The following is a 27,789-nucleotide window of genomic DNA, read 5'->3' as shown; positions in this document are numbered from 1 at the left end:
ATATTATGATTGCAGTGACTGGCATCACTCTTATTTTACAGAGTGCTAACAAAATGGGCACATCACAGTACTTTACCATGTTTGTGGAGGGACAATTGAGATAAGCATCAATCACATCATGATGGAGATTGGAACATGGCTATCAGATTATCTAAATCCCTGTGCCCATCATATTGTAACTATGGTTATAATAAACAGCACTGCAACAGACATATGATTCAGTGCACTGGTTGTACACTTGCCATCTCAGTATCTGTTCTGTCCGTACAGCAGTTAGTTTCTCCAGTTTTTTGTGCATCTTGTCAACCTGACTACAGAGACCATGGTCAAGTCTAATTTTTTCACGTTATCACCAGTGGCATTGCTATCCACTTTGCCACCAATGCTGTCCCAACCTCCACTTTACCTCACGTTTTGGGATCAAGATCACCCTCTTTTTGCAATAGTTGCTTGAGCATAAGTGAAATGTGCTGAAGAATATTGAAGCAGAAGTCTTTAAGCTTGTTTGTTGGCTATGCATCGCACACCATGCCTATATCCTTGGTTCTTTGTCAGCATGCTTGATTGCCCTCCATCTCTGTCACTCCAGACACGAAAACATACATCAAAGATATACCCTTCCATAGGGATGGTTCCATGCATCTGTGGATGAGATCCTAGAGCAATGGTCAGGACCCTCAGATGTTTATAGCAGTTTCTTTTTGTACTGTTTTCTGAAAGAACTTGGTGGTAGTGCATATGCATAGGTAGCAGGAGTACCATACCTCTTGACTCTCTTTGTATTCACGTTGAGAAGAACAGCAGGTAAGCTAGATGAGGTCATGCATTAGCGGAGAAGATTTCTTTTGAACATAGCCAGGTTGCAAGATCCCCCTTCCAGCAAAAATTTTCCATTGCTTAGTTTGGCCCATCTACATTCCATCCCTGTCAGTCTATCTCAGTGGTTCTCAACCTGTGGGTCGGGACCCCTTTGGGGGTCGAACGATCCTTTCAAAAGGGTCGCCTAAGACTCTCTGCATCAGTGTTCTCCATTTGTAAAATGGATAAATGTTAGGGTTGGGGGTCACCACAACATGAGGAACTGTATTAAAGGGTCGCAGCATTAGGAAGGTTGAGAACCACTGGTCTGCTAGTACTTAACAAACATTCTTGCAGTATAGAGTCACCTCTTCCCAGGGAACCTCTCTTTTCTCTTCTTCAGGGCTAATGACGCCCTCTCATCCCCTTCACTCAGTCCTTCCCTGATCTGCACATTGCAGAGGCCCTATCTCCTCACAAAGCTTTTTGCCTTCTCTCTCCCTTGCCAGGCAGATGTCTGTGCTGTGCAGATTTGCTTACTAGGTGAAGCCCTTTCTTCCTGCATAGTTGTCAAACTTGTGGCCCTCCAGATGTTATGGACTACAGTTCCTATCATCCCCTGCCAGCATCATGCTGGCAGGGATAATGGGAACTGTAGTCCATAACATCTGGAGGGGCGCAAGTTTGACACCTGTGAGCTAGAGGAGCTCTGTACTGCAAGTGTTGGCAAGGCACATTGGATGATGTTTGGGGATGTGTAAATGGGCCAGACTGGGCTTTATGGAGAGAAAGAGAGAGAACCCAAAGGGGAACTTTTTGGGGAGGGGTGGCTCTGCTCTCCAGCACCCTAATAAAGTACAGCAGGCACTATCACAAGTTTCACAAGCACATTAGATGAGAACTATCACTCAATCCTCTACCTTTTTACAAGGTGTGCTTCCTTTTTGAAATGTATTTTTTAAGTTTTTTACTCTACAATAATAATAACTACAAAGATGACAGACCTGCCACCCTACAATTTAGTAAAAAGAAAAACAGATAAGACATAGTGTCACCCTTTATCCCCTGAAACATTATTTATAACTCACATAGTGACTTTTGATAGCAAGACAGAAAGAGACAGAAATCAAGCCAGGAAAAGAAAAAAATCTGGACAGAAAAAGGTGTGCTTCTTGAAGAGATATATAGAGTTGCAACAAGGGTGACCACTTCTACTTTCATTTCCCACCATACACTTGATAGCAGGGAGTGACAAGATGCAGCTTTTGTCAGGATGTATTATATACTCTTTCTCCCTGAGAAGATTCCAGGACCCACCTCCAGGCAGGCCAGGCAGGTAGTCTGAGCAAATTGAGCAGGTTGACACTCACAAAGCAGAAGTGAGGAGGGAAAGCTCTCTCTTGGAGAGAATTTGAGTGTCAGTTTTTGAGCCAGAGCTGTAGAACTTTCCTGAGTGCCATCTACACCAGTGTAACTGCACAGACAACCACTAGAAGAACATCAATTACAGGTAAGCAATTCTTTTTCTAGCGCCTTCCTTGGATAAGCAGACTATTCCTGTCGCTCAGTGTGGCCTCAAGAACCAGAATCCTGAGCCCCTCATTGTAACCATGATTCCTCCACCACCAGCACAGCGACCAAGCCACATAAATTCACCCATCAAACAGCAGCCATCCCTCTTCTATGGGCAACTTAAAGGAGAATTCCCTGAGAATCAAAATAAAGGTATGGCACAGCAATATAGGCTAAAAAGACTGGCAAAACTTGCCATGGGATAGCAAGGGAGGTGAGCATTAGGAGTTAATGAATACCCCCAAATCAAGGAGATAAAATACGGTATGAAAAAGGACATAATGTTGGTCAGATACCTCACATGTCATAAATATCTGTGAAACTTAATTCATCAAATAACGTAGCTTCTCATCATCTTGTTCCTCACAAAAGCCATGTGGGAAATTTCACATAGTTACTCTAATAGGTAGAGCCAGCCATAATGTATAGTTGATGTTTGTTTTTAATTTATGGTTATTATTGATCTTTGTTTCCACTTGTCTACAGACACCTCTTTTTCATCATCCTTTCTACCTGCTTCTGGAGTGAGACGGCACAGGTATGGTAACAATCCTCCTCCCTGGCACCATATCAGTTAATAAAACAACACTGATTTCATTTTTAGGCTCAAGGACCTTTTGAATTTTATGGGTTCCCACTGTAGTACCTGTGGGTGCATGGTGCCTGTCAACGTCTTTCTTGGTGCCCATCAAGTATTTTTCGAACTTAGGCAGAGTTAGGTGGGACTTTCGCCCAGCAAGGCTTCTGATTGGCTATTGGAGATTTGATTGGCTGTGCAGACATTTAAAAACGTTTGTGCAGCAGCTGCCACCATATCACAAGGATCTTTACTATGTGATTGAAGGTAAACTGTGCTGTGCCAAAATTCCAAGGATCTCCTTGGGCTGAAAAGGTTTGGGGATTCCTTGTCTCATGATATTTGGGATGAAGAAAATGCATAGACCAATTAAAAAATTTAAAACAGACACACACACAAAAAGGCTAAAAGTGTCAATCTGACAATGAGTATTTTGCCATTATAATGGAACTGCACTTATGTGGTGTAGTGCCAGTGGTGTAGTGCCAAGGGGGCAGGGTGCGCGCGATGCACCGGGCATGCGCCAATGCGAGGGTGTGGTAGAGGCTTTTCGGGGTGGGCGGGGGTGTGGCAGGGCGCAGTTCCCCCTCACTCCAGTCCTGTGTACAATTGTATCTGTACCTTTGGTCAGAGTATTATTACTATTACATTTTACCTTGATCTGTTTCAGAGCTTATGTATGTGTTGTTTTAATGTCTGGAGCCTTTTTGTATGTTTAATATCTGTATTATTTGACCACTGAAGAAGTCTGGGCTGAAAAGCATTTGATCAGGATCAGTAATGATTATTTGCATTTATGGATCTTTGTGAGGTTATCATTTGGGCCAGGATAGGAGTCTTTAAGGAATACTGTAATAAACATACATATTCCTGACAACTGTTTAGTTTTATGCTTTCAGCTTCTACATATTCAGCCCATGCTGTATTTTGTCTTAACCTAGTATGTAGTTTGAACCTTTGTGTGACAAAAAACCTAAGTGGTAAGTCAAATTAAGTAGCTGATATGCAGGAGAAAATTGAATGAAATACAGCACATACATATCGCAAGTTCAAGGGGAAGCAGAAGGGACAAAGAATCTGGAGAGCAGACAAGCAAAGTCAGATCAGTGGAAAACAAGGTGAATCAGAAGCAAGAGGCTGACAGTATTGTGGCCAGAAATCTCTTTTGCTACATTAGATTGATCTGATTTGTGTTTCAAAAGCCATCTCTCTAAAGGCATCAACACTTTTGTATTTTCCCGCATTAGTACTTTGCCCTTGCTAGTTTTAATACTCATATAAATATGATTTGCAGTTTGACCTTTCCTTGGCGGTATTTGTATTCCTTTTCCTGCTGTACAGAGTGTCACAAGTTCCTTACAATAATGCTCACATTGCAATTCTCAGATTGTGCAGCACATACTTTCCTATCACATTTACCAGAAATTAGTTCCTAATCGGGGTGAGTACAATTTTTTTTATTCACTGCATTTCAGGTTCAGGATTTAAAACCCCAACATTTTTGATCTAGCTGATACCCATCAACTTAATTTGGCTTTTAATTGAAATTTTCCAGGTTTCTAAAACTTGAACCCAAAATTTATCTAATTAAAAAATTCTCCCCTCCCCTCCCCTCCCCATCCACCTCCATCACCATTTGCAAAGTCCATGTGAAACAGCAAGTCCATGGGAAACGGCAGCAGGAAGAGCTTCAACTGAATCCTGAACTCCTACTGCTTCCCCTTGTTCCTGCTAATAGTGGTTATGAATGCTATGTTTCATTCAGTCTTCTCCCTCACATTAGCTTCTTAATACCAGGATCATGACACAGAATCAGGCAATCGTAAACCACATCAGAACATCATTTGCCTTGAAAACATCACCGGGGTCACCATAAGTCAGATGTACTTGATGACCCCCCCCAAAAGCCTTCGCAAAGTGCTTTTTTTCCCCTTATTTAGATCCATGTTGTGGAATCCTGATGTATCTTCAGTGACTTTAATGCTGCGCAGAGGTCTTTCTTTGAAATCTCAAATCACTGAGGACAAGAAATTGCTGTGGAATCTGACTCAAAGCAGGTCACAAGTACTTCCCAAACAAGAATTCAAATGGAAACCCCTGAAAATTGACCAACTGCTTCTGAGGGTAGAGAAGGAACACCATCATGGCAAAGTCAGGGGAGCACGAAAGGAGAGTGGTTGGAAACATTCTTCACTAGAGGAGGGAGTTGCTGGTCCCAAGTCAAAGGCTGTTTTGTTCCCATGAAGTCATTGACTCTGAATAACTCACACTGAACTCTACTGTAGCGGGGATTGCAAGGATTTAATTCAAAGTTTGCTACATTAGTTTGGCAAAAGAAAATTGAAGCCTTAATAGAGAGGATGGTCACATTTTTATGTATAGGTATAAATGTGAGATTAGCTGGTAAGAAATATTAAGATAACTCTTTAGTTTCTGTTAGTATGGAACTGCAGTATTTCAGGGGTGATACAGAGTTCCCAGCTCCTCATATTTAGGGAGGTGTCCTTTTGCAAGGGAGAATTAACAAGTGGTGGGGAGTAGTTAATATTGTCTGATCATATTCTCCCCTATTATGAGTGCCCCTTCTACACATAATTTTTCATTGCTTTCCAGTTGGGCTCTAAAATTACACCTCTAGTTGAAAAAGAAAAAAGATTGTTGAAGGACGATGTTTAGGGGAGAATCTATGTGTATATGAATATATTATATATAATTTCCTCCTGTAGATTTTCCGCTACAAATGTCTTTTCTACCCCCAACTACTTTGGCAAATGTGGAGTTGGGGAACCTGTGTTTAAGATGTAGTTCCACCCTTATTTATTTATTTTTTTAAAAGTATTCATAATCTCAAATGTGTGAGATTGTTAATGTTAAAATTCTGATGACTATGTGTGGTGAATTTTAGTTTTCATAGGTTGCTGTATAGTAGTGAGCACTGTCATAACAGAACACATCTTCTAGCACAATATTGGGGTTGGATCTAGGCAAAACAAAATCTACATTGATTTCCCCCTTCATGTTGTTCTCTAGGGCCCCTTATCCCCCAAGAGTAGAATTTCTTGGAGATCAGTGGGCGGGGAAGAGGCAGAGAAAATTCCATTGCACTGATGGAAAAATTAGATACAACTCTGGAACTGGATAGGGACGAATTGCAATATTCAGGTACAAATATTGTTGCATTTTCATTATTTTAGCAGCGAATCAGATTCCTAGCTCTCAAAGAAGGTATTGACTACCTGACATCCTGTCTCCAATCAGTCTCTGCTAATACTACTTTCTATAACTTACTTGGTGTTCTTTGTTCCAGAGAGAAAATTATATGCTGTGTGAATAATAAAGGGCTTAACAAATGGCTTTGATGGTACAGCTCCATTTTTCATAATGTCTGCAATGATCATAACAAATTCTTAATGTCATATAAAGAAGCAATAATGAGGGGAAAAACAGAAAATGTTTATGTAGCCATCTGTTTAAAGGTATTTCATTAGGTATAACTGTATTACAAATTATAGCTTATTAATTATTTTAGTGTAGTACTTACAGAAACAGCATAGGGTTTAAAATCTGTTTGTAAATCTTGATTCTTTTTTGTAAGCAAGCAAATTGTTTGGGTCTGAAAATTAAGTGACAGGTAGCCCAATCTAGGAGGAGGCCAAATGCCCTGTCAAATGTGATACAGGCTTAAACCAGCAGATTTACTCTCCCTGGGGCATTTACAACCGGGGGGGGGGGGGGTTGTGTGTGGCAAATCTGCTGGTGCCTGGCCACTGTGGGTCTCTGGGACACCTGGCTGCAGTGCCCAGCTCTGCGTCAGCACTCCTGAGCTGCATTGTCATGGTGGAGTTGTGGCAGGGCATTCCTAGGAATGGAGCCGATGTTAGTCAGCTTTCAGCATTCTTGTGCTGCCAGAGCTGGCCTTGGAGATACATTCCCCTATGAGAACTTTTGAAAACCTTTCTTTTTACTTTTTGGGCTTCCCATACTGCGTAAAAGCCCTTTGGAAGGGGTGAGATGGTACTAGAGTGATTCTGTCCTTGCCCACCTGCCTGGATTGGGCTTTACAAATATCCATTTATCCCTCTGAAGATGCCAGCCACAGATGCAGGTGAAACGTCAGAAGAAAATGCTACTAGAACATGGTCATACAGCCCGGAAATCCCACAACACTCCAGTGATTCCAGCCGTGAAAGCCTTTGACAATAAATTTAACTTAGTTTTGAGATGTGTTAATCTGTGAGGAATTTAGAAACTGTCGGATTGTCAGAATCAGAGTCTGTCAGAAAAGGACAGAAACTGTATGAGTTTGACAAAGGGTGACATCAGAGGAATAGCTATAAAGGGATGGAAGGCAGCACTGTGCACCGGGCGTGCACCAGTGGGTCACATTGGGGGGCGGGGGGGTTGGAAAATCCCACTCCCACCCCCTTTACCTTAGTTTGAAGCAGCCTGGTGGGAACTGCACTTCCTGGTGTAGAAAAAGCAGTGTGGTAAGAACTACACTTCCCAGGAGACCTTGCAAGCCCCAACAGCCTGGTGGGAACTACACTTCCTGGTGTAGAAAAAGCAGCATGATGGGAACTGTAGTTCCTAGGAGACCTTGTGAGCCCCACTCCTGGGAGTTGAAGCTCGCAAAGTCTCCTGGGAAGTGTAGTTTCCACCATTCTGCTTTTTCAACAACAGGAAGTGCAGTTCCCACCAGGCTGCTTCAAACTAAAGTAAGTGGGGGAAGGGTATTGAGGGGAGCTGGGGAAGGGTGTGTGGGGCCGGGCACCCTTTTGCCCAGGACGCCATCCCCCCCATGTGACATAATTTCATTGTAAGAGTGGAAAGAATCAGGACTTTATGCTGATTGGAAGTTATTTAAAGTAGTTGATGCCTCAGTTCTATTTTAATTTTTGTAAATAATTTATTTGGAACCTTGAAGTTACCTACCAGTTATAAAGTCATACATTAGTTTAATGAAATATTGGAACTCCCACCTGATTTTCCTTAGTACCACAAATGCCATCCGCTTGCCTTATATCTCGTACACACTACCAAGAAAAGAATAAAATAAAAGGGGAAATACAATAGTTTTTGGAATTTTATTCCTGGTGGCAGCCTACGAAATAAAGAGACAGAGAAGACAGAGTAATAGAGGAGGGAGACCAGCAGATACAGCTTCCTTTATTCTTTAAGAATAATTTTTACTAACTTAACCATAAACAGTAACAATCTAATAAAGCAAAAGGCATAAAACTTGTAGTCAGTAAAAAATATAAAAATCCTGTGTTTTCTTTATCATTCCCAAATGGAGACTGCTACATTAAGGGCTATTGTAATTGAAAATAATATATTAAATGAAACTTTATGATGGATTCTTTTTTGGGTTTTTCTTTTTAAAATTATATTGTTCCCTCTTCTGCATAAAGAGCGGCATAAAAATAGTTGACATCAATGTTTACTCGAATAGAATATTCTGCAGAAAAGGCTGTTCTTGCACTATTGAAACTATAAGGCACACCCCTTTAGAATTTATGCTCAAAATTAATATTTCTACAATCAGTTTCACACAGTAAAGACTAAGATGACTACTACACAGAAACAGAATAACTCCCAACTAGTCAGATTTACTTCAAGGCATCTGAACTGGTATGCAGATTATAATGTAAGCAAAGTTTGTGGATGAGGAATCAACAGCCCAATCCCTTGGGCACTGGGGACAGCACCACTGCTTTACCGCTTCCAGAGAGGCTCCAGGTGGCATGGGAAGGCAGGAAGCTCCAGGAAATCCCCAGCCACCTGAAAGCCATCCATAGTGCAAAACGGATTTACGCCAAGTTGAAGTTGTAGGAGGTAGTTCTTCACTATTTTTTTTGGTGCGTACATTTAGACCTTTTTGGTATTGTATTTCGGATTGCTTTAAAAAGCTGGTTCTTTCAAGTGTTCTGATTGCACATGCACTTAATCAGCTACAATTCTGTATTTAAAAAATCATGCTTGGAGTTGTAGGGAAAATGTTTAAAATGTGAAATGTGTTCTATTGGTAGAAAATAAACTGTGGCTCTGTAGTGATATACACATGCACCATCCTTTAAGTTTACAACGGCTTGTTTGTTGCTGCTATCTGATTACCACTTCTATAAATGTATAAGAAAGATTCCTCTCTTCTCACTTAAAGTACTTTTGAGTCCTTTGCCCAATATAGGTCTGTATTTGTGAAAGGCAAAAATAAAATTCAGATGCCTTGGTTAATGTTCTGAAATTGATTTAATAGTCTTGCAAGAAGAATTACAATCACCTTTCAACCTTCCTTCATTTCTATGTCATCTGTAAACATATCTCCCACTTGTTCACATCTAGGAATGCATTATTTGTTTGCACATTTTATCCCCTTCTTCCTTGGTTTAATCTCAGAACCACTTACTATAATCTTTGAGAACCCCTGGAGAACAGGAGAAGTCCCACCAGGCTGGAAAACAGCTAATATTGTCCCCATCTTCAAAAGGAAAAAAAAAAGAAAACCCAAACAACTACCTCCCAGTCAGCCTGACATCAACACCAGGAAATATTCTAGAGGAGATAATTAAGGAGACACTCTGTAAGCACTTGGAAGGGAATAATGTGATCACTGAAAATCAATATGGGTTTCTCAAAAACAAGTTATGTCAATCTTATCTCTTTTTTTGATAGAGTGACAAACTTGAAAGGAATGCTGTGGATGTAGCATACCTTGATTTTAGTAAGGCCTTTGACAAGGTGCCCCAAGATATTGCAAGTAAGCTGGAAAGATGTGAACTAGACAATGCAACTGTTAGATGGATTTGCAATTGGTTGATTGGCCGAACATAAAGAGTTCTCATCAATGGCTTATTCTCATCCTGGAGAGAAGTAAGTAGTGGAGTGCCACAGGTTCTGTCCTGGGCCCAGTGCTATTCAATATTTTTATCAATTACTTGGATAATGAAATGGAGGGCATGTTAATCAAATCTGCAGATGATACCAAATTAGGAGGGGTAGCTAATACCCTGGAGGACAGGGGCAGGATTCAAAATGATCTGGACAGATTAGAGAGCTGGACTCAAACTAACAAAATGAATTTCAACAGAGATAAATTTAAGATTCTTCACTTAAGACAGAAAAAAATGAAATGCAGATATGAGTGACACCTGGCTTGACATATGAAAGGGATCTGGGAGTCTTAGTAGACCACAAACTGAACATAAGTTAGCAGTGTGATATGGCAGCCAAGAAAGCCAATGCAATTCTGGGGTACATCAATAAGAATATAATGTCTAGATCAGGGGTCGGCAACTCGCGGCTCCGTAGCCACATGTGGCTCTTTCGTCCTCGTACTGTGGCTCCACAGCAGTGACGCCAACGATGGCATGTTGCACTTGGGAAATGGCGAGTGCGCTTCCTTTCTTCCTTCTGCGTCCTTTCCCCTCCTTCCCTCGTCTGGCGCCTGGGAAGGAGAGGAAAGGCCACCAGAGGGAGGAAGGAAGGAGGGGGCAGGGAAGGAGGCGCACTTGCCGCATCCCAAGTGCAACTTGCCATTGTTGGCTTTGCCACCGCTGTCTATCCCGGCTGCTTGGCTGAAGGCAGGGCTTGGAGAGGTGGGGCTAAATGGCTCTTTGGGTGCTAAAGGTTGCCGACCCCTGGTCTAGATTGGGGGAAGTAATTGTACCACTCTACTCGGCATTGGTCAGACCTCATTTAGAGTACCGTGTTCAGTTCCAGGAGTCACAATTTAAGAAGGATATTGACAAGCTGGAACGTGTCCAGATGAAGGCAACCAAAATGGCAAAAGGTCTGGAATCCATGACCTACGAAAAGAGACTTAGGGAGCTGGGGATGTTAGTCTGGAGAAGCGAAAGTTAAGGGGGGACATGATAACTATGGTTAAATATTTGAAGGGGTGTCATGTCAAAGAGGGAGCAAGCTTGTTTTCTGATGCCTCAGAGACTAGGACACGGGGTAATGGATTCAAAGAGCAGGAAAAGAGATTCCATAAACATTAGGAAGAACTTTCTGACCGTCAGGGCTGTTCAACAGTGGAATTCACTGCCTTGGAGTGGTGGATTCTCCTTCTTTGACGGTTTTTAAACAGAGGCTGGATGATCATGTCAGGAGTGCTTTGATTGAGTGTCCCTGCACGGCAGGGGGTTGGACTTGATGGCCCTTGTGGTCTCTTCTAACTGTATCATTCTATGATTCTTCGGAAGTGTGTATACGATCTTGTCATCTTGAGAAATTCAGATTGTTTTTCTCTCCCAGCTTTTCTGCAAGGAAAGATTATTGATTTGCCGGTTTTATTTTGGGATGGAACTGCGGGTGGAGTTTCTAAGAGCATATGACGGTTATCAGCAGACCAAAGGGTTTTACTGCTCTTTGTCAATTTCACTGGCAGGCAGGATGTCTTGCAATGCCTTTAATACATAACCGGACAGTTCGTGAATGGTGAAAATGTACATTTGCAGAAGAAAGGAAAGATTTCCAAGTGATAATGTTTACAAATGCATGCCAGAGCCTAACACAAATTATTTTCTCACAACAGCATATTTACATTGTAAGGAAGTTGGAGTTCAAAGTAAAACAGGTGTAGAACTAGATTAGTAGCAACAGTTAATTTGCTACAGTGGGGTTTTGCACTCCCATTTAGAGAAGAACATCCCATTAAATTCAACAAGGCCTCCTTCCTGGAAAGCCCTGTGCTAACAAACAAAACCGCCCATTATTTCCGTCAGCCATCAAAATATTTTATAGTGGAGACTTCAGCATCAATAGCAAGCAAAATATCACACCTACTGCAAACTAACATGATGGACCACAGGCTAGGCCGAGATTATCTTGTTAACGCTTTCCTAATTCCTCTTTGAGCGGCCCGCTATTTATCATCCAACGCCTGTCAATGACTCCACTGCTGGGCCCGCCGCCCTCCAAACCTCTCTTCTTGGCTCACGGCTCTTCCGGTGTTACAGAGGCAGGCAAAGAGCAGAGCGGCACCTAGAAGATGGAGGGCAGGCTGGCTGCATCGGTCGAAGTCAACAATCAATCTTCATCAGAGGCTATACATAAGCAAACATGGGCCGTGTCACACGCTAAACGGCCTTCACCTCAGTGACATCACGGGCTGCAGCGGTGCCACTTTCGGGCCATCAATAATCTTGTTTACCCCTCAGTATTTAGCTATCTATTATTTGTTTATGCTGCATACTGAATTCAAACAGGCCATAGCTTTATCGTGAGACGCAATAAAAACATTAGCAACGTACTCCTTATACAACCCCAAAGAACCCGCTCCACACCCAGCTCTCTATTTTTGCCAGAACTCGCGCTCACTCGTTATCATCTGGTTTCTCCTCCTAGAGAAGAGGCGTGGCCAGGGGAATTTGTTCAGACGGAAGTAACCGAAGCGGGGCGGTGCTTCGTCCCGTCATTCCCCACAGCAGGTCACGTGGGCGTGGTGGCCGCCCAGTAACCTTTTCCTTCCCTCCTGGCGAAGCCCGGCGCGGCTGCAGCATGTCGGACGCGGTCTCTCAGGTGCTGCTGGGCTCCGGCCTCACGGTGCTGTCGCAGCCGCTCATGTACGTGAAGGTGCTCGTGCAGGTGAGGCCTTCGGACCCGGCTGAGTCTGTCCTCTTCCCTGGACTGGGGTGGGGACAACGAACGAGAGGAAAATGTGGGGGGAGTCACAGTGACCCCACGTGACTGCCCTCATTTCCTTCCGGGCACGGCAGCGGCTCCCCCTCCTGCGAAATGGTTACTTGCATAATATTGCCCCTTCTTCCCCTCGCCCTCTTCAGACAGGGGTCAACCCCTCGGTCTCTTATTTTTAAAGAGAGCCCTCCCCCCCTCGTCCATTTGCCCCTGTCCTGAGGCGGCCCACTGTTGAAGAGTCTTGCCACCTCCCTCCAGAGGGGAAGAAAGTCGGTTCAAGTGACTCCGACCATTTGTCTAGTTTCTAACCTGGCAGCCGCAGCCTGTCGTGTAAGCGGTCCAAGCACAGTTCGTTGCATTGCTCAGGAAGTAGGAGCATTGGCATCCACACTGCCCCTTGCTGTCACTTGATCTTTCTCCCAGTTTCACGTTCCCGGAGCTTCAGCCTTAAGAGCCTCTTCTTGCAATTGGGGCGAGTGGAGTGGAGTCACTTCCCAAATGTAACGTTTCCGTCCAGTTGTGAAAAGCAGGGCAGAAGTCTTTTGGTCCTTTGCAGAGGTCTGCCCTGTTGTAAAAGGAATGCTTCTTCTTGGGCTTGGCCTCGATCAAACATTCCGCCAGCTGCTTGTCGCACTCGCATGCCATCCTGCCACACGTGCTTGTGGACCGACACTCTATCTCTGAATTCTTGCACATGAGCTTGTAGCGTTGCCACTTGACTCTCCTGTGGCATTTCAGGAAGATTCTGGTGTGGCGGTAACAGCAGTCGTGCAAGAAACAGCACTGGTCCACTGCATCTAGAGGTCTTCCAGAACCACCAGTGCCACAGTAACAGCCATACAGATTGATTGCTAGCAGAGGAGTTTGCAGTCGGTGCCGGTAACACCACAGAGTCAAAACCAGGTCCAAAATGCTGCGCTTCCCTCGCTGGCTGCCTTTGCTGTAGCCACATTCCTGGGAAAATAAAACTGCCAGTGCCAGCCACAGTACACCCCACATTGCAGAAGCTTTTGAAAACTTAGCTCACAGTTTCAAATTGTTTCCTCACTGTCAGATGTTCTTTTAAATTCAGATCAGGTTTTGTGCTGGCTTTATATACACCTCACATTCAAAGGAGCATTTCCTTTTTTATGTGTAGAATCTGAGACACTCCCAGTAGTTCCAGCCCCCAGAACATCTTTATTTAGCACATTTGGCTGTATGTTATTTTTGCCAGATGTTGTTTTGTCCTTCAGTGGTCGTTGGCTGAAAATAATTTAGCCGCACCAAAACAAAAATATACGTTTGTGGGATGTGTTAATTAAAAATTCAAGCTTGGGAAGGATATTTGTGTAAGTGTGAATGCACAAATCCTTGCAGCGTTTCAAATAAATCTAGGAATAGTTATGAGACTTCCTATTCTTAGCTTTAAAAAATATTTAAGTATTTTACACTAGCCAGCACTGGTGCTGTGAGATAGAGTTGTAATCCAAAAAAATAATGCCACCTCTGCCTGTAGAAGGCCAGTGTGCCTGTAAAAGTACGTGCTGAACTGCTGATCTTAATCCTACATGAGAGTTGCAGATTATGGGAAGTGTGTTACCTAACATGGCCTGCTATGGCAAATCAAGCAGCGGCTCATGTTAAAAGCAGTGGAGCAATTATATGATAGGAGAATCACACCTAGTTACTTTGGGACTTGTTGTCCTAGTTGCAATGAACTTTAAACTCTAAAGGCAGGCATTTCCTGTCAAGGAATAGTCTTTGTTCTAAATGACTCTTAAGCTCATTCCGCAGGGGCCAAAAACAGTGGTGTGAAAACAGTGTAAAAGGGTTTAAAGCGGAGTGAAAGGGTTTATACCATTTTCACACTGTTTTTGGCCCATGCGGAATCAGCCTTAGCTTTTAAGAAAAAGTCAGCAGAAAAGAGAATGCTCTGGTTACAAGAAAGGGGCAAGGCAGAAATCTGCAGTGCCATCCAAAGCCGAGTTACTCTTCTAAGCCCACTGATTTTAGTAGCCTGAAAAGGGTGGGACTCTGTTTCGGACAACACGGTTTAGGATTGTTGATGGGGGTGTGGCTTTGCATGTGTCCTTTGTCACCTGGTTCCGAGATTTTACACTTCGCCCCCGCCCCCACCCCCACTCTGCAGCCTGACTTGATGGTTGCATACTATATCCATCTTGGAAGAGTAATGGCTTTGTATTTTGATACACTGGAAAAGTAAGATGGAACACAGAATTAAGTAGTCTGAGGTTTTTTTTCTGGTGTACCTTACAACTGCTAGCTAAGCAAGTAGTTAACAGTTAGGTGATGGTGGAACAATTTCTTAGCATACTGTTCACTTTTGAGGTTTCTGCAAACTGTCTTTTTGTTTTGAAGGTGGGATATGAACCCCTCCCTCCAACTTTGGGAAGAAATATTTTTGGGCGACAGGTCTATCAGCTGCCTGGTCTCTTTGCTTACGGTGAGTGTATAATGTGTGAGTGTTGTTTATGACCAAAAAGAGCCTAACACAGGATAGGATTATTGTGATTACTGATCTGTAATTTGTTACCTATTCCTTTTGGTGTAGACATTGATTGTATACTTAGTTCTCATAGAAGTTCTGCAGCTGTTGAAGAGTAACTGTGATGTTTATAGGGTTGAAGTAATTATGATGTCAGGAAGCCTGTGTGGTGTAGTGCTTAAGAACTGCGAATTCTAATCTGGAGGACTGGGTTCAATTCTCCACTCTTCCATATAAAACCTGCTTGGTGACCTTGGGCCAGTCACAGTTCTCTGAGAACTGTATCAGCCCGTGTGGAGGCAGGCAGTGACAAACCCCCTCTAGATGTATCTTGCCTTGAAAACCCTTTTGGTTTGCCCTATATCAGCTGTAACTTGACAGCGCACGCACATGCACACACAACGATGATGTCAAGTTGGACATTGGAATTGTAATAACTGTCTTCTCCTTATCTTACTGTTCTTTTGATTCAAGGGTCTTGAACAGTTTGTGATCGAACCTTTTTGCAGACAATCACTGCAGCTAAATAGTTATTGCTAAGGTAGTTTTCTGATCCTGGATGAATTTTTGAGATGATAAATTCACATAAATGAAATTGATTGTTTGGTTTTTAATTCTTGATATTATTGTCTTATTATATGCTAGAAGCTGCCCTGATCCCATAAGGGGAAAGGTGGCATAAAAATGGAATTCATAATAATAACAGCAGCAGCAGCAGCAGCAACAACAACAGCCTGTTAGGAGGGAGGACAAATATCTTTTTCTCAAATCAGACCAGAGTTCACACTTCAAAAAAAATGTTCTAAGGACTCAATCTGACCATATCTACATCTAAAAACTCTGCCCAAATACATTGTACCTCCAAATCAGCCTTCCAGTATGGCTGAAGGAAATGAAATTAACCGAGCAAACATAAACACTTTTCTATAATATAATAGGTCTTTTAAGTAGCTTGTAATAGCACAAGAGAAGGGAAGAGATAACTGTAGGAATGGTTACTAGCTTTAGAATTCCATTCTGTGGGGTAGAGTACTATTGTTTGAGCAACTGGATATTTTTCCTTCCAGGTACCATACATGTGAATCACCCTGTATATGCACATTCATGTCCCAGCAGTGTCATATTTCATCCTTCAGCTTGTGTGGTAACATTACTGATTTAGGTGATGGTACCATAAACTGTTCTAGGCTCAAACTAATAATCAGGACTGCCATAATGGGGTCACTGGCTACTCTGGGTCCCATTGAACTGGACCAATCATGGAATTAGACTTCATATGATGTTTGGTTTGATTCTGGATAATGTGAGGGGGCTTGGATCTTTAGCTGAAGACTAATGGTCTCCCTTGGCATCCCTGACTTGAACTTTGTAGAGGATGTTGCTGTGTGGTAAGGACAAGCCCAGAGCAGGAGGAATACTAACATTTTTACAGGGGCAATCTTGTCCACAGATAAGCATACTGGAATCAATAGAATGTTATTTCTAGATCATGCATATAGTTCCTTGAACGTATTACTGGTATTGTCGAAGGCCGGATTCAACTGGTTGTGATGGGTTTTCCGGGCTGTGTGACCGTGGTCCAGACCACAGAAAACCCACCACAACCACTTATTACTGGTGTTTGTTACCTGCCATGAAGCTTAGGTTTTCCTTTCAGGCGTGGGCTGAGTTTTAAATAGTTTCACACATGTAGTATTATCAGCAGTTGTTATACATTATACAACCAGTGCTGGGGCAGATCATTATGTATATGTTGATTTTTTTTCAGCTAAACACATCATGAAGATTGATGGAAGGGCAGGACTCTTCAAAGGTTTGACTCCTAGACTGTGCTCAGGAGCAATAGGCACGATAGTGCACAGTAAAGTTTTACAGGTATCTTATTTCTTTAAATAGTAATTTTAGTATTCAAAATACTTAGCAGTCTTATCTTTTTTTCCCATGCCAGAAACATTGTAAGATAATCAACTATTTCTGAGTTGTGTTGATAAGGTGTTAAAGTTTTATAACATTGACTGCAGAAACTAAAAGCAATTGAACTTGTTGAAGACTGTTAATGTGCTTGACACTTACAGCATGCTCCTAAGTAGAGGTACCCCCTTTTTAGCCCATTAACTTCTGTGGACTTGAAAGGGTATAACAGTGTTTAGGATTGCATTGTTGCAATACAGTCCTGTACAGAGTCACTCCAGGCCAGTCCTGCTCCGAGATTCATTCATACTGTCTTAGGTTAAAATAAGAGGTAGTACCCTAATGTTTCAAAAGAAGTGCAAGGTTTTAAACGTCTGTCTGATGTTGATAGTTTCAGGAGGTAGCTGTGTTGGTTTGCAGTAGAAGAGCTAGATTCAAGTCCAGTAGTACCATCAAAACCAACAAGGTTTTCAGGGTTTAAACTTTCAAGAGTCAAAACTCCTTAAGGACTTGGGGATCTCTATTCCTGCTGTATCTGAAGGGAGCTCTAACTTTCAAAACCTTATACCCCCAACATCTTGTTAGTCTCTGAAGTGCTGCCGGACCCTAATCTAGCTCTGTCTAATGTTGCTGTTTAAATCTTTTTGAGGAGGGAGCTTACTATTGTTTTATTTAAATATATATACACTGCATCTCCTGTAAGCTTGAGACAGCTTACAAACATTGGATCAATAAAAGCAGCACATACAAAATATCATCTCAGTTTAAGGTTGTGATCCAGTAGTAACCAGGGGTGCAGAGATTTTGGTTGTCCTTAGTAGTAAAATTTGACATTGCCAGATCTTGTTCATCCCCCAGTGGCAGAGGAATGGTTTCTTGTTTCTAGTGTCATGCTAAATATCAGAAGAGCTTAGAATGCACCTGAAATTCAGCATGAGGTTGGGGGGTCCTGTACTGTAGCTCAGCATCAGGGGGAAAGAGAGGGCTACTGCATGTCAAACTGTATTTCCAAGGGACTTTAAGTGCCTCCAACATGGATTAGCCCAGACCTTCCTGTCGAGTTTGGGAGGGGGGAAGGAATCATGTCCCTGTTTGTCCTGTGCTTCTGCAGTATCCTGTGTGGCATCGGAAGAGCAGTACTTGGACAAGTGCTAGCCTACCTCTTGAAGTTAAAGCAGAGGGTGAGATTTGTTCCTCTGAAGCAGATGGAGAAACTCCAAAGTGCAATATAATTTTTATGAATCATTATCCAACTTCCCAACAACAAGTTCAGCAAGCAAAATCATCATACTGATGCTAGGGGCATGCTATTGAAGGCAGTGAATACATTGGTAAGACCCTGGAAGTAAATCCCACTGAAGACAATGGCACTTCTGAGCAATCATGAGCATGGGCTTTAATTATGGGATATGCTTTGGTTGCTGTCAACATTTATCACTATTCATTCAAAGAGTAAATGGAAAGATCCTTGTCAGGCTCATGTTTTAATAGGCCTTTAGGTTCTGAGCTCCTTATGCAGGCTGTAGAGTAGTGAACTAAAATTAGATCAGGCTTTTCTGTGGGCTGCCAGGATTGCTGTTGTGACTCTTTTGTTAACTCAGCCCTTTTTCTGCTCTCAGTGAAAGGCTGGATGGGCAGCTGAAATCTTTTAAGCTGGTTTTGAATTGGTTGTTTTGGTTTTTTTGCTGTGTGGTCATTATCTGGTAGTGTTAGCTCCTAACATTTCATCCACATCTATGGCTGGCATCTTCAGAGGCACATCACAGTAAGATGGATTTTTATCTGTGGCATATTTTTGACATTTTCAACAGATGACCCCTTCCCCCTAACAGCTTTCCACAAACAAAGCAGTAAAGAATCCAGTATAATCTGCTAGACTAACAGGATTTTGCACTCATTAAAGGTAAAGATGCATTACTGACTCAAGGTGTGTGGTCAAGTCACAATATTTACTAGACAAGACTATGTATTGCAGGCAAATGTGCAAGTATTTAAAATAATGAAGTATCCTTCCAGAAATATGTAATTTCTCATTGGAACAATAAGAAAATGTTCTTTCCTACTGGGAAGCTACTCAGTTGTCACATTGAAGAAGTTTTTGAAAGATGACATCATGAACAGTTTAATAAAATCAACTTTTGATTGACCCACTTCCCTATCATGCTAGTGATCTGAAGAAATTTCTTAAGAGATTTTAATACACAAAGCCATCCACAGGCACAAGTGTGACTTATAGAAGAGAGAGGTCAGTCAGTCAGTCAAGTATTTATTGTTTGAGCCATTGGCTATATAGAAGAGAGAGGTTCAGTCATAACCGTAACTATTTTGCATCGGTTTTGCTCAGTCTCTCTGATATGTGTACTGTATCTCTACGGTGAGGGTTGGGGTAGATTGATTAGTCTGCTTAGAAAGTGTGCTTTGATTTGGAAGGCAGTCCAGCAGCCCATATTTGTAAGGATGTATTTTTGAAATATATTTACTAAGGCATGTAGTTTCAGAAATTCTGAAAACTAGAGACAAATAGTGACTAAAGTGTGAAGCAGTCAACCCAAATGGACCACAGAGAAGAGGCATGCCTGCATATGGGTCTGAAGCCCGTTTTACATGAGAGAAAATTCCAGTTCGTGAATACAGTAGTCAGATTATATGTGTGTGAAGTAGATCCTTTACAGAGTCTCTCCTAGAAAATGAGATGCTTTGTTATTGGAGGTTTAATTTCAAGCAGAGAGACTGTACAACCTGCATGTGGTTTTCACCACTTCTGTTTTTCTTCTCTTCTGTTTTTCTCCTTTGTAGCATTGTCAAGAAGATGATCAAGCTGAGGTATGTTGATTCCAGGTTCTTTGTGTACATTTTTATCCTCTGTTCCCTGGGAAGTGATTATTCTTTTTTTTTGCCATACTTTGGGATGATGGTATTAGAAGACACTGGTAATCTGTGTTGGACAGTATATGGAACACTGTGTGCCATATGAAAAGAACATGGCTGTGCAAAATATTTTCTTTTCAGAATTACAAAAAAACCTGATTGAAAACACAAAATGTCTTGCACAGTGACTAGAGATGCTATCATGCTAGGGGTTTTAAAGATGTATTTCCTTTGTATCTTTTCCTTCAGGAAGTAAAGAGAAGTAGCAAAGAGTCCTCTCTGGAGAAGGTTATTAAGGAGGTAAGGTAGGGGGCTGCATTGCCATGGATAGGCTATGTGTAGCTGCTTTCGAACTTCACATGCTCTCATGTCATAGTGAAGTTGCCAGTTGATTATTCAGTCTTCTTCACAGTCTTATTAACTTTTAGGATTGCATGTCTTCTGATGCTTTTGGGTTTGTTTTATCTTAGACTTCTCAAGAAATGGTTGCGCGTTCTGCTGCTACGCTAGTCACTCACCCTTTTCATGGTAGGTATGGACTGGTAGCCTTTCAGTCACAATCAGCATAAATTTTAATCTCAAAACAGTGAGCATTGGTCCCATCTCTGCCACCAGTTTTTTGGCAATTTAAAGAGTAAAGGAGTGCTATTTTCTTGTGCTTTTAAGCATCAGTGTTTCATGAGCTTGGCTATCTCATCTTGTGAAATGTTGGAGTTGCTTTTACTTTATGATTGTGACTGGGGCTTGGTCTACACATGTTGCAGAATGGGGTGGCGAGGACTTGAGTTGATAGAAATAGACTTTACCATTTCAGACTGAAGCTGTTATCACATGTTTGAATGATCCCTTACATAAAAAGCTAAAATACTAAATTAGCATAGAAGCAAGGCAGCTGGTTCAGAACTTTCCTTCCTGAGATGCTAGCCTTCTACTTCTTGAAAGTTTTGCTTTTAAAGAAACATGGGACCTTTTCAGACATTGCACCTACAGTCTGAAATGATATCTGCTGAAAAGTCTGTCACCTCATTCTGCTACATTTGAAGGTCAGGCTTTCAATTCTTGGAGCAGAGTATTCCTGTCTTGTCCTGAACAGGAAAAACAAGTAGGAAATACTTTCCTCGCTGATGTTCTTCCCATTGGCTTTCTCATTTTCCTCCAGTGATCACATTGAGGTGTATGGTGCAGTTCATTGGCAGAGAGACAAAGTACAGGTATGTGCATATGTGTGAATTGTCACCATTCAGCTTTTAACTCACAAGACTGATGCTTGTAGCTCAGAAAACTAAAAAGGTGATGTGGAGAAATTAGTGTGTGACTGTTTTGGTTTCCAGTTACCTTTACTGGAGGAGACTGTTGGAAGAGTAGAGATGTGGAGCCAGTTGGGGGAAGCCCTGTTTAGTATTTTCTTTACTCTGAAGTAACTTGGTGGATTTCTCTTTTATTTTCCAGTGGAGTGTTTAGCTCCTTTGTCACAATTTACCGGGAAGAGGGCATCTTTGGATTTTTTGCGTAAGTACTTGTTTAGGGAGCCTTTGGGTAAGCTGGGTTTTTTACCCCAGAGGGAGCTACTGATTCCTATTTGTAGGAAAGACAAACTTCAGGGCAGGGCTGTTGCCTTATTTGTCATAGAGGCAAGGCAAGACTTCTCCTCAGTGGACAGAAGTATGTGTGGAGGTGTGGTGTGACATTTTTTCAGGCCATACACAGCTACTTGTTCTCTTTCAGGGGCCTTATTCCCCGCCTTTTGGGAGACATTCTTTCCTTGTGGCTCTGTAACATGCTGGCCTACCTCATCAATACCTATGCACTGGAGAATGGGGTAAGTGTATTCCTTGCACTATGTGGCGTATTGGCAAGGTTGTGCAGCATTCAAACATGAATGGGCAGCCTGGAACCATCTTTTACTAGTTCCTGCTTGTTGTCCCCTTTGAATGTGATTCCACATTGCTGCACGCTGCTAGTACTTCCAGTGTGGGAATATGTTAAGCATTCACAGGCAACTTGTGGGTTTTGTCTCCCTATCAAAACTAAGTGAGGTGAGAACAACTACTGGCTGATGGAGGAACATGCTTATATTCATTGATTTCTTTCTTTCATAGGTCTCCACCATGACTGAGATGAAGAGTTATTCTCAGGCTGTCACTGGTGTGCGTGTGTAATGTATTTTTCTATCCCCAGGGGGGTGGGGTTCAGTGACCATCAAATTGCACTTCCTAGACTTCAGGAGACCCCTGTCCATAACCGCGAGACCCATTTATCAATGGCATCCTTTCTATACAGAATGCTTGAAGTGGAACACTTAAGTGTGAATTGTTGTTAGGCTCAGATTACTTTTGAGGTTGAGATGAACAGCCGTGAGTTATTTCATTTTCTCAATTTAACCAGAAATGTAAACTCCTATCCCAAATCAGAAAGACTCCTGAAATAAGTGTATTGGAATTGTAAAGCTCTATCTCTCCATTGTGACACTCATTTTTCTGTGACTTGGGTGACTGTGGGATTATATTTGCCTGTAGTTTTTAGAAGATCTTTCCATGAACTGATTCAAAGCTTATTATGTGTGGACAATTGTTGGTGGCCTTTCTGCTAATACATCTTCTGAATTGCACTTGCAGTTCTTTGCGAGCATGCTGACTTATCCATTTGTACTTGTCTCAAACCTGATGGCCATTAATAGTTGTGGGTGAGTGCAGAGTATCTCTTTCTTTAACCTAATTTTTGTTTGCATGTTTTAAAATGCCTACTATCTGGTATGCAGTCTTTCTTTCAGCTTTTTAGATCCTTTTTTAAATCATGGAGTAATGATAATGCTCCTTTCTGATAAAATAAAAATGGCTAAGCTTCTAAATAGCTCTAGTGTTGAAATATCTGAAGCTGTTGCTATGTTTTTGCTCTGGGTACTGCAAGTTGAGCAATAATGATCTTTTATTGTATTTGAAATTCTTGGCACTGGTTTTATGCCTAATAAAGGTTTTCTGGATTTGGATTTGGATTTGGAGTAATGATAATGGTAGCAATCTTACAACGTACGTGTTATAGCTGGGCACCCCTCATTTTTCAGTAGCTGTTCTGAATAGTTTTGATTCCATAGCCCACAAAGCTTGAGAATAAAGCCTTGAATGTTTTTCTTTAGATGATAGTTGGAAAGTTTTCTACAATAACACTAAGGTTCTAATTTAAAATTCAGTGGTCAAAGACCTATCCTTTTCTGTGCCCTGCCTTTATCCAAAATAGCTGTGGTTAGAGAAAGAAACTCTGTGGTTGGAGGCATGCATGGATTTCTGGTTTTCTTCAGGCACTGAATTTTATTGGTTTATTCTAATCCAGTAGATATTTATAAATTTGGATAGATATTAGAGTTATTCAGTAGATTTCCATCCTTGAGTATGAGAGAATGAGAAAATACGTAATTCTTTTGCAATTTTGTTTTACCAGATAATTTGTGAGCATTAAAGTTTACTTAATGAATCTGATAATGGAGAGGTAGAAAACCAAGAATTAACTCTGTTTCTTAGAACAGTTTCCAGTCCAGATGGCCCTTGATAACATTCTGCTATATAGTAGGTTGGGGGAATAGGTGAATTTGTGAGGACTCATTTGCCTTTCACTCTTGCCTGAGTAGGGCTTGAACTGATGGAATGAGCTCTGCTTGTGTAAGCGTTGTGTATTTGAAGGCTAAATCTGATCCAGTCTGATCTTGCAATCACCCCCACTCCAAGTACTGTAATCATATATGGCAACAAAATAAGTAATACGTGTGAATGGATGGTCCTACACATTTCATCACAAGGAATGTATCCTGGAAAAGCAATCAAAGCTCTGTGTATATTTCAACTCAGGGTTACAAAAACCAAATTATGGGAAAGCATTTATGATAACAGGTAGATTCAAGAATATACATAACATGAAAAGGGTCCTAAAACTAGGGGCCTTTTCCATTGTTGGTGATAGTATGTTGTATGGCATTCTTCCTTCTTTAAGTCCTGAGATTAAGCCAGCTAGTTTCACTGGGTGACACCCCTACTGCCAAGTATTGTACAAGATGGAGGAAAGTTTTTGTATTCACAGTTTACACAGCATTCATAATTCAGTGATTCTGTTGTGTCCTCCTTTAGTTATCTTTTTCTGAACAAATGCTGTGCTCCCTGGAGTATCAAGGAAGTGCTCTGATGGTTTGGATGCCCTATATTGTATGTGTCAGCTGGGGGTGTTTTTGGGTTGTGTTTTTATTCAAGATGATCACATTCACCCTTCTAACAATGTAAAATTTCCAGAATTTTTGAAGCCATGGAGGAGGAGAGGAGGTAGACATTTTGGAGAAAACTGGAATACATCTTGTCCAACCTAAACTAATTTTACTGTTTTAACAATATAAAATGCTTCATTTATAACTTTCTTAACATATAAAAGTGCAGGTTTTTGTATTTATGAAATTTTAAAATTGTAAATTCCTTAGCTTTGTTCAAGTAAGATTGCATATATATTCAGTACCAGAGAAAACTGGAAATTATACTTCTGTATGGTATCTTAGCAATTGTACCTTGGTTTTTGCTATCTGGTTAAGGAGCTCAGTTCCCAGTGAAACTTTCAGAGTTTTCTTTTAGGCTTTAGTGCAGTATCTGCCCCACCTCCTTGTGATGTTTTTTCCCCTCCAGCAAGTTAGGGTACAATAAGCTACTTAATACCCAGTCTGTGGTATGGATCACAGTGGTTTGAGAGAGAGATGAAAAGGTCAACCACAAGTCAAGTCAAAAGGACAGCAGAAGATATGTATCAACTGGAAAACAACAAAAGTCCCATATGCTCCCCTCATGAAGATTGGGTATCCTAGGTACAGGAATGCTCCTTGGATTTTAGAGCTTTGTGTGTCTCCAGCTTGTCTTTGAAACCATTTCACTCAATCTACAAGGGAAAATATTTCATAGGAGTTTCTTTTCTGTACTCCCAAAATTTCCAATTTTCCTATTGAAAAAATGATTAAAAGACCTCAGAAGAAAGCAAAAAAACTTTTTAAAAATTCCTGTTATTTTTTCTGGCCGTCACATGCTAGCCACTTTTAGTTAGTTAATTTATTTTATAATTGAAGTTTATTAGGAGCAGGGTGGTCCTCTGGAAGCTGAACCTAGAAATCAAGTGCTTTTGCCTGCTGGTGACAAGGGATATTGATGAGTGATTTCAACAGAACTTTGTTTTCTACTTTTCCCCCCAGACTTGCTGGTGGCCTCCCCCCTTATGCACCAGAATACAGTTCCTGGATAGATTGCTGGAGCCGGCTGCACAGTGAGGTATGAATTTCCCATCCTTAATGAACAGTGGCACTTGTAGATGGATGAGGAGTAATTGACAAAAAAGTGCCTCCTCCTCCTCCACATTATAAATAAAACTCAGCAAGAGACTCAGCCCTTTGAGCCTCCTAACCACCAAGTAAGAATGCCAGACAAATTAATTGGGCTTGGATTGCCTTCCTCCCCAGGTGGATCTCAGCTGTCCTGCCAAGCCCAGATGTACTAGGGTGGGCATGTTTGTCTAGCAATTTTTCTAAATGACTGTTCTGTGTTGGGGCCTTTGGGGTTGGATCCCTTTCACAGATGTGCTGAAACTGGTGTGTGTTGTGCTTATGCAAGTATATCGCCCTGGAATTTGTGTGAGGTTGCTTGTATGAAAGCCAAGTCTTCACCCTGGCAGTCAAGTTTTATGGGAGAGATAGAACTCAATTGAGAAGATGTGCCTTGATGCATGTGAGTTCTGCCACATCTTTAGAATTAGGCTGTCCTACAAAGACAGTAGGACAGAAATACATCAGAACTTCCTCCACATATTAGGAAAGCAGTAGTCTAGCAGGCTTCTGTTATCAGGGTTCTTCCAAAGTATAACAGATCTTCAGAATCAGTTTTGCAAATTAAGTTTCTGTAGATAAGCTGCTGAAACCTCTGACTCCAGACTTATTTCAAGCAACTTCACTCCATTTTCTTCATTTGTTTAGGGCAACATGAGCCGAGGGAACAGTCTGTTTTTCCGGAAGGTGCCTGCAGGGAAGCGATACCTATGGGAGGAGAAGAAATTTCACTGAATCCTGGGCCTCTTGTGGCTGCCCCAGATGCACAGAATGATGGCAGTGTGCTGATTTCTATAAAGATTTTTTTTAAAAAAATAATCACTTAATCTTGGGAAATAGAGCTGGCTTTGAGCATGACTTAATGACACAGGTGTGAAGGGAAATCTCTCAAATCAACAGAGGGCGCTGGGGACGCTGAGGATGTGGAAGCTCCTCAACTTGGAAAACAGTTGCTTGTTCTCTTGTGAAGGTGCGAGTCATTAGTCGTCTCCTAAGAGGAAGGATACCCGTTTAACTGCCTTCCTCCTAAAGGGGGCTACACCATCCTACTGCTACTGTGGGCTGGTAGAAAAGTAGTGTTTTCCCCTGAAAATAAAGGCTGCCTGTGTGCTTTGTTTGGGGTGGGGTTCATTGTGCCTTTTATATTTTAATTAATTTGGGGAATGTGGACCAATCATTTTCCTTCTTTACCCAGGTGTGACATCTTTCTTCCCTCCAGATTTATAGAGGCAAATCACCTTGCCTACATTCAAAAAGTGATTCCTGCTTGATTATACAGATACCTAGGCTGTTTGTGGGTAAATACATTTTTTGTCACTGAGAAAGGGTGCTTCCAAGCCTTCCTAGTAACACTTCTGAGGCAGTTTGTGACAGTGGCCACAGAGACATGCTACCATTATATATGGCTCTTTCTGAGAGCGTCATTCATGTTCAGCCACTTATCATGTGGACTGGGATATTATGAGGCCTTGTATAAAAATGGCCACAGTGTAGATTAATCTAGAGCAATCTCTGTGTGGCCTCTAATATATAAATCAGTATTGAGTGGCCAAGGTGCTGAAACACCTCACCTTCTACATTGGTATTGATGTAGAAGTACTGAATGAACTGAAACGCTGCAAGCACTCATCTTCTGAAACTGGTTACTCTGTCCAGTGGTTCAAAGCTATCCCTTGGATCCAAGGAGCTTTGAAAAAGATTGAGTTATCTTTCCATCTGCCTGCTGATGAAACCAGTGATGGTGCAGGATGTGGTGGGCCAGCCCTCTATGCTATCAGGGAACTACTGTTAGCATTTTTTTTGTATTAGTAAAGATGTAGACAGTTCTATCAGAGGCCATAATTGATTTAGGCTTTCATTATTGTCTTACCAGTCAATTAAGGCCCAGACCTGATGCTACCTCTGGCATGTCAGGGTTTCCCTGGTCTGATTGCCCCACTTGCACAACCAGATGTGATGTTAGGGAACTGAAACTTCCAGGCCTTCTCCCACTTGGGATCATGGTTTTCCTAATGTCACATTTGCCTGTGCAAAAATCAGTCAGGTTGGGGCAACTCTGACTTGACAAACTTGACATCATGTCTAATTTGGACCTGAGGATAGCACTTTTAAGTTCTAAACCCCACAACCGTAATTGCTTGTCCGCTCTGCTTCCTAATTCCTTATACCTTGTAGCAGGGTCCTTTTTATTCTCTGGCAAGATTTTAAAGCAAGGACATTCATGCTAAGGAGTTCAGAACCTGTGAGAGGGATGTTTGTAGCTGCATCCTATGATGATGTATGTTTGTCTTGTATTAGATCCACAGGTACTGATCTGCGGAACTATAGTTCCTTTGAGGGTGGAGTGTGTTCAGCTGATTCCTGCCTCCTGTATGTCTAGTGGGAATTCCTTCAGTCCTGGGGCAAAAATGTGCGGGGCTCATCAGTGGGGAAGTGGCCAAGTCCTTCTCAGAAACTCTGGAACTTTAGTTGGATTTCTAACTACATACTTTCCTTTCTTAGACCTTAACCTTGTTCTCTCTCTACCTGATGTTTAGTGACCAGTAAAGATTTTATTATTTGTGATTTTTAGAAAAGCAGCTATTTCTTGGAGTATCAGAG

The 27,789-nt window shown here is 41.7% G+C and overlaps 2 protein-coding genes across 7 annotated transcripts in view; both read left to right on the top strand.

Moving 5' to 3' along the window:
• Positions 1–6,301, top strand: part of AGBL2 (AGBL carboxypeptidase 2) — a 29,654-nt gene extending 23,353 nt beyond the window's left edge. For 3 of the 6 annotated variants that reach the window (XM_048485935.1, XM_048485934.1, XM_048485933.1), the window contains 3 exons: positions 2,329–2,523; positions 2,857–2,908; positions 4,888–6,301. In XM_048485935.1, the coding sequence (XP_048341892.1) occupies positions 2,329–2,523; positions 2,857–2,908; positions 4,888–5,191 (551 nt within the window). In that variant the 3' untranslated portion in view covers positions 5,192–6,301. Of the gene's footprint in view, positions 1–2,328; positions 2,524–2,856; positions 2,909–4,333 lie in introns of all 6 variants that reach the window. The other 3 variants (XM_048485938.1, XM_048485937.1, XM_048485939.1) reach the window with 2 other exon arrangements.
• Positions 6,302–12,367: 6,066 nt separating this feature from the next.
• MTCH2 (mitochondrial carrier 2) lies at positions 12,368–27,753 on the top strand. Its single transcript, XM_048484256.1, has 13 exons — positions 12,368–12,535; positions 14,948–15,032; positions 16,843–16,949; positions 19,782–19,808; positions 20,103–20,153; positions 20,324–20,381; positions 21,013–21,064; positions 21,303–21,362; positions 21,579–21,672; positions 21,953–22,000; positions 22,469–22,536; positions 25,063–25,138; positions 25,837–27,753. The coding sequence occupies exons 1-13, from the start codon at positions 12,449–12,451 to the stop codon at positions 25,921–25,923; spliced, it is 900 nt and encodes a 299-aa protein (XP_048340213.1). The 5' UTR covers positions 12,368–12,448; the 3' UTR covers positions 25,924–27,753.
• The last annotated feature ends 36 nt before the right edge of the window (positions 27,754–27,789 follow it).

The sequence above is a fragment of the Sphaerodactylus townsendi genome, linkage group LG02, assembly GCF_021028975.2.
Source record: "Sphaerodactylus townsendi isolate TG3544 linkage group LG02, MPM_Stown_v2.3, whole genome shotgun sequence".
Classification (NCBI taxonomy): Eukaryota; Metazoa; Chordata; class Lepidosauria; order Squamata; family Sphaerodactylidae; genus Sphaerodactylus; species Sphaerodactylus townsendi.
Note: the sequence above shows the minus strand (reverse complement) of the source record. Positions and strands in the feature narration are given on the sequence as shown.

Coding starts and splice junctions, on each gene's coding strand:
- MTCH2 (XM_048484256.1), top strand. CDS start 12,449: ATGTCGGACGCGGTCTCTCAGGTGCTGCTGGGCTCCGGCCTCACGGTG. Junction 15,033..16,842: donor GCCTGGTCTCTTTGCTTACG/GTGAGTGTATAA, acceptor ATTTTTTTTCAG/CTAAACACATCATGAAGATT. Junction 22,537..25,062: donor ATGGCCATTAATAGTTGTGG/GTGAGTGCAGAG, acceptor TTTTCCCCCCAG/ACTTGCTGGTGGCCTCCCCC.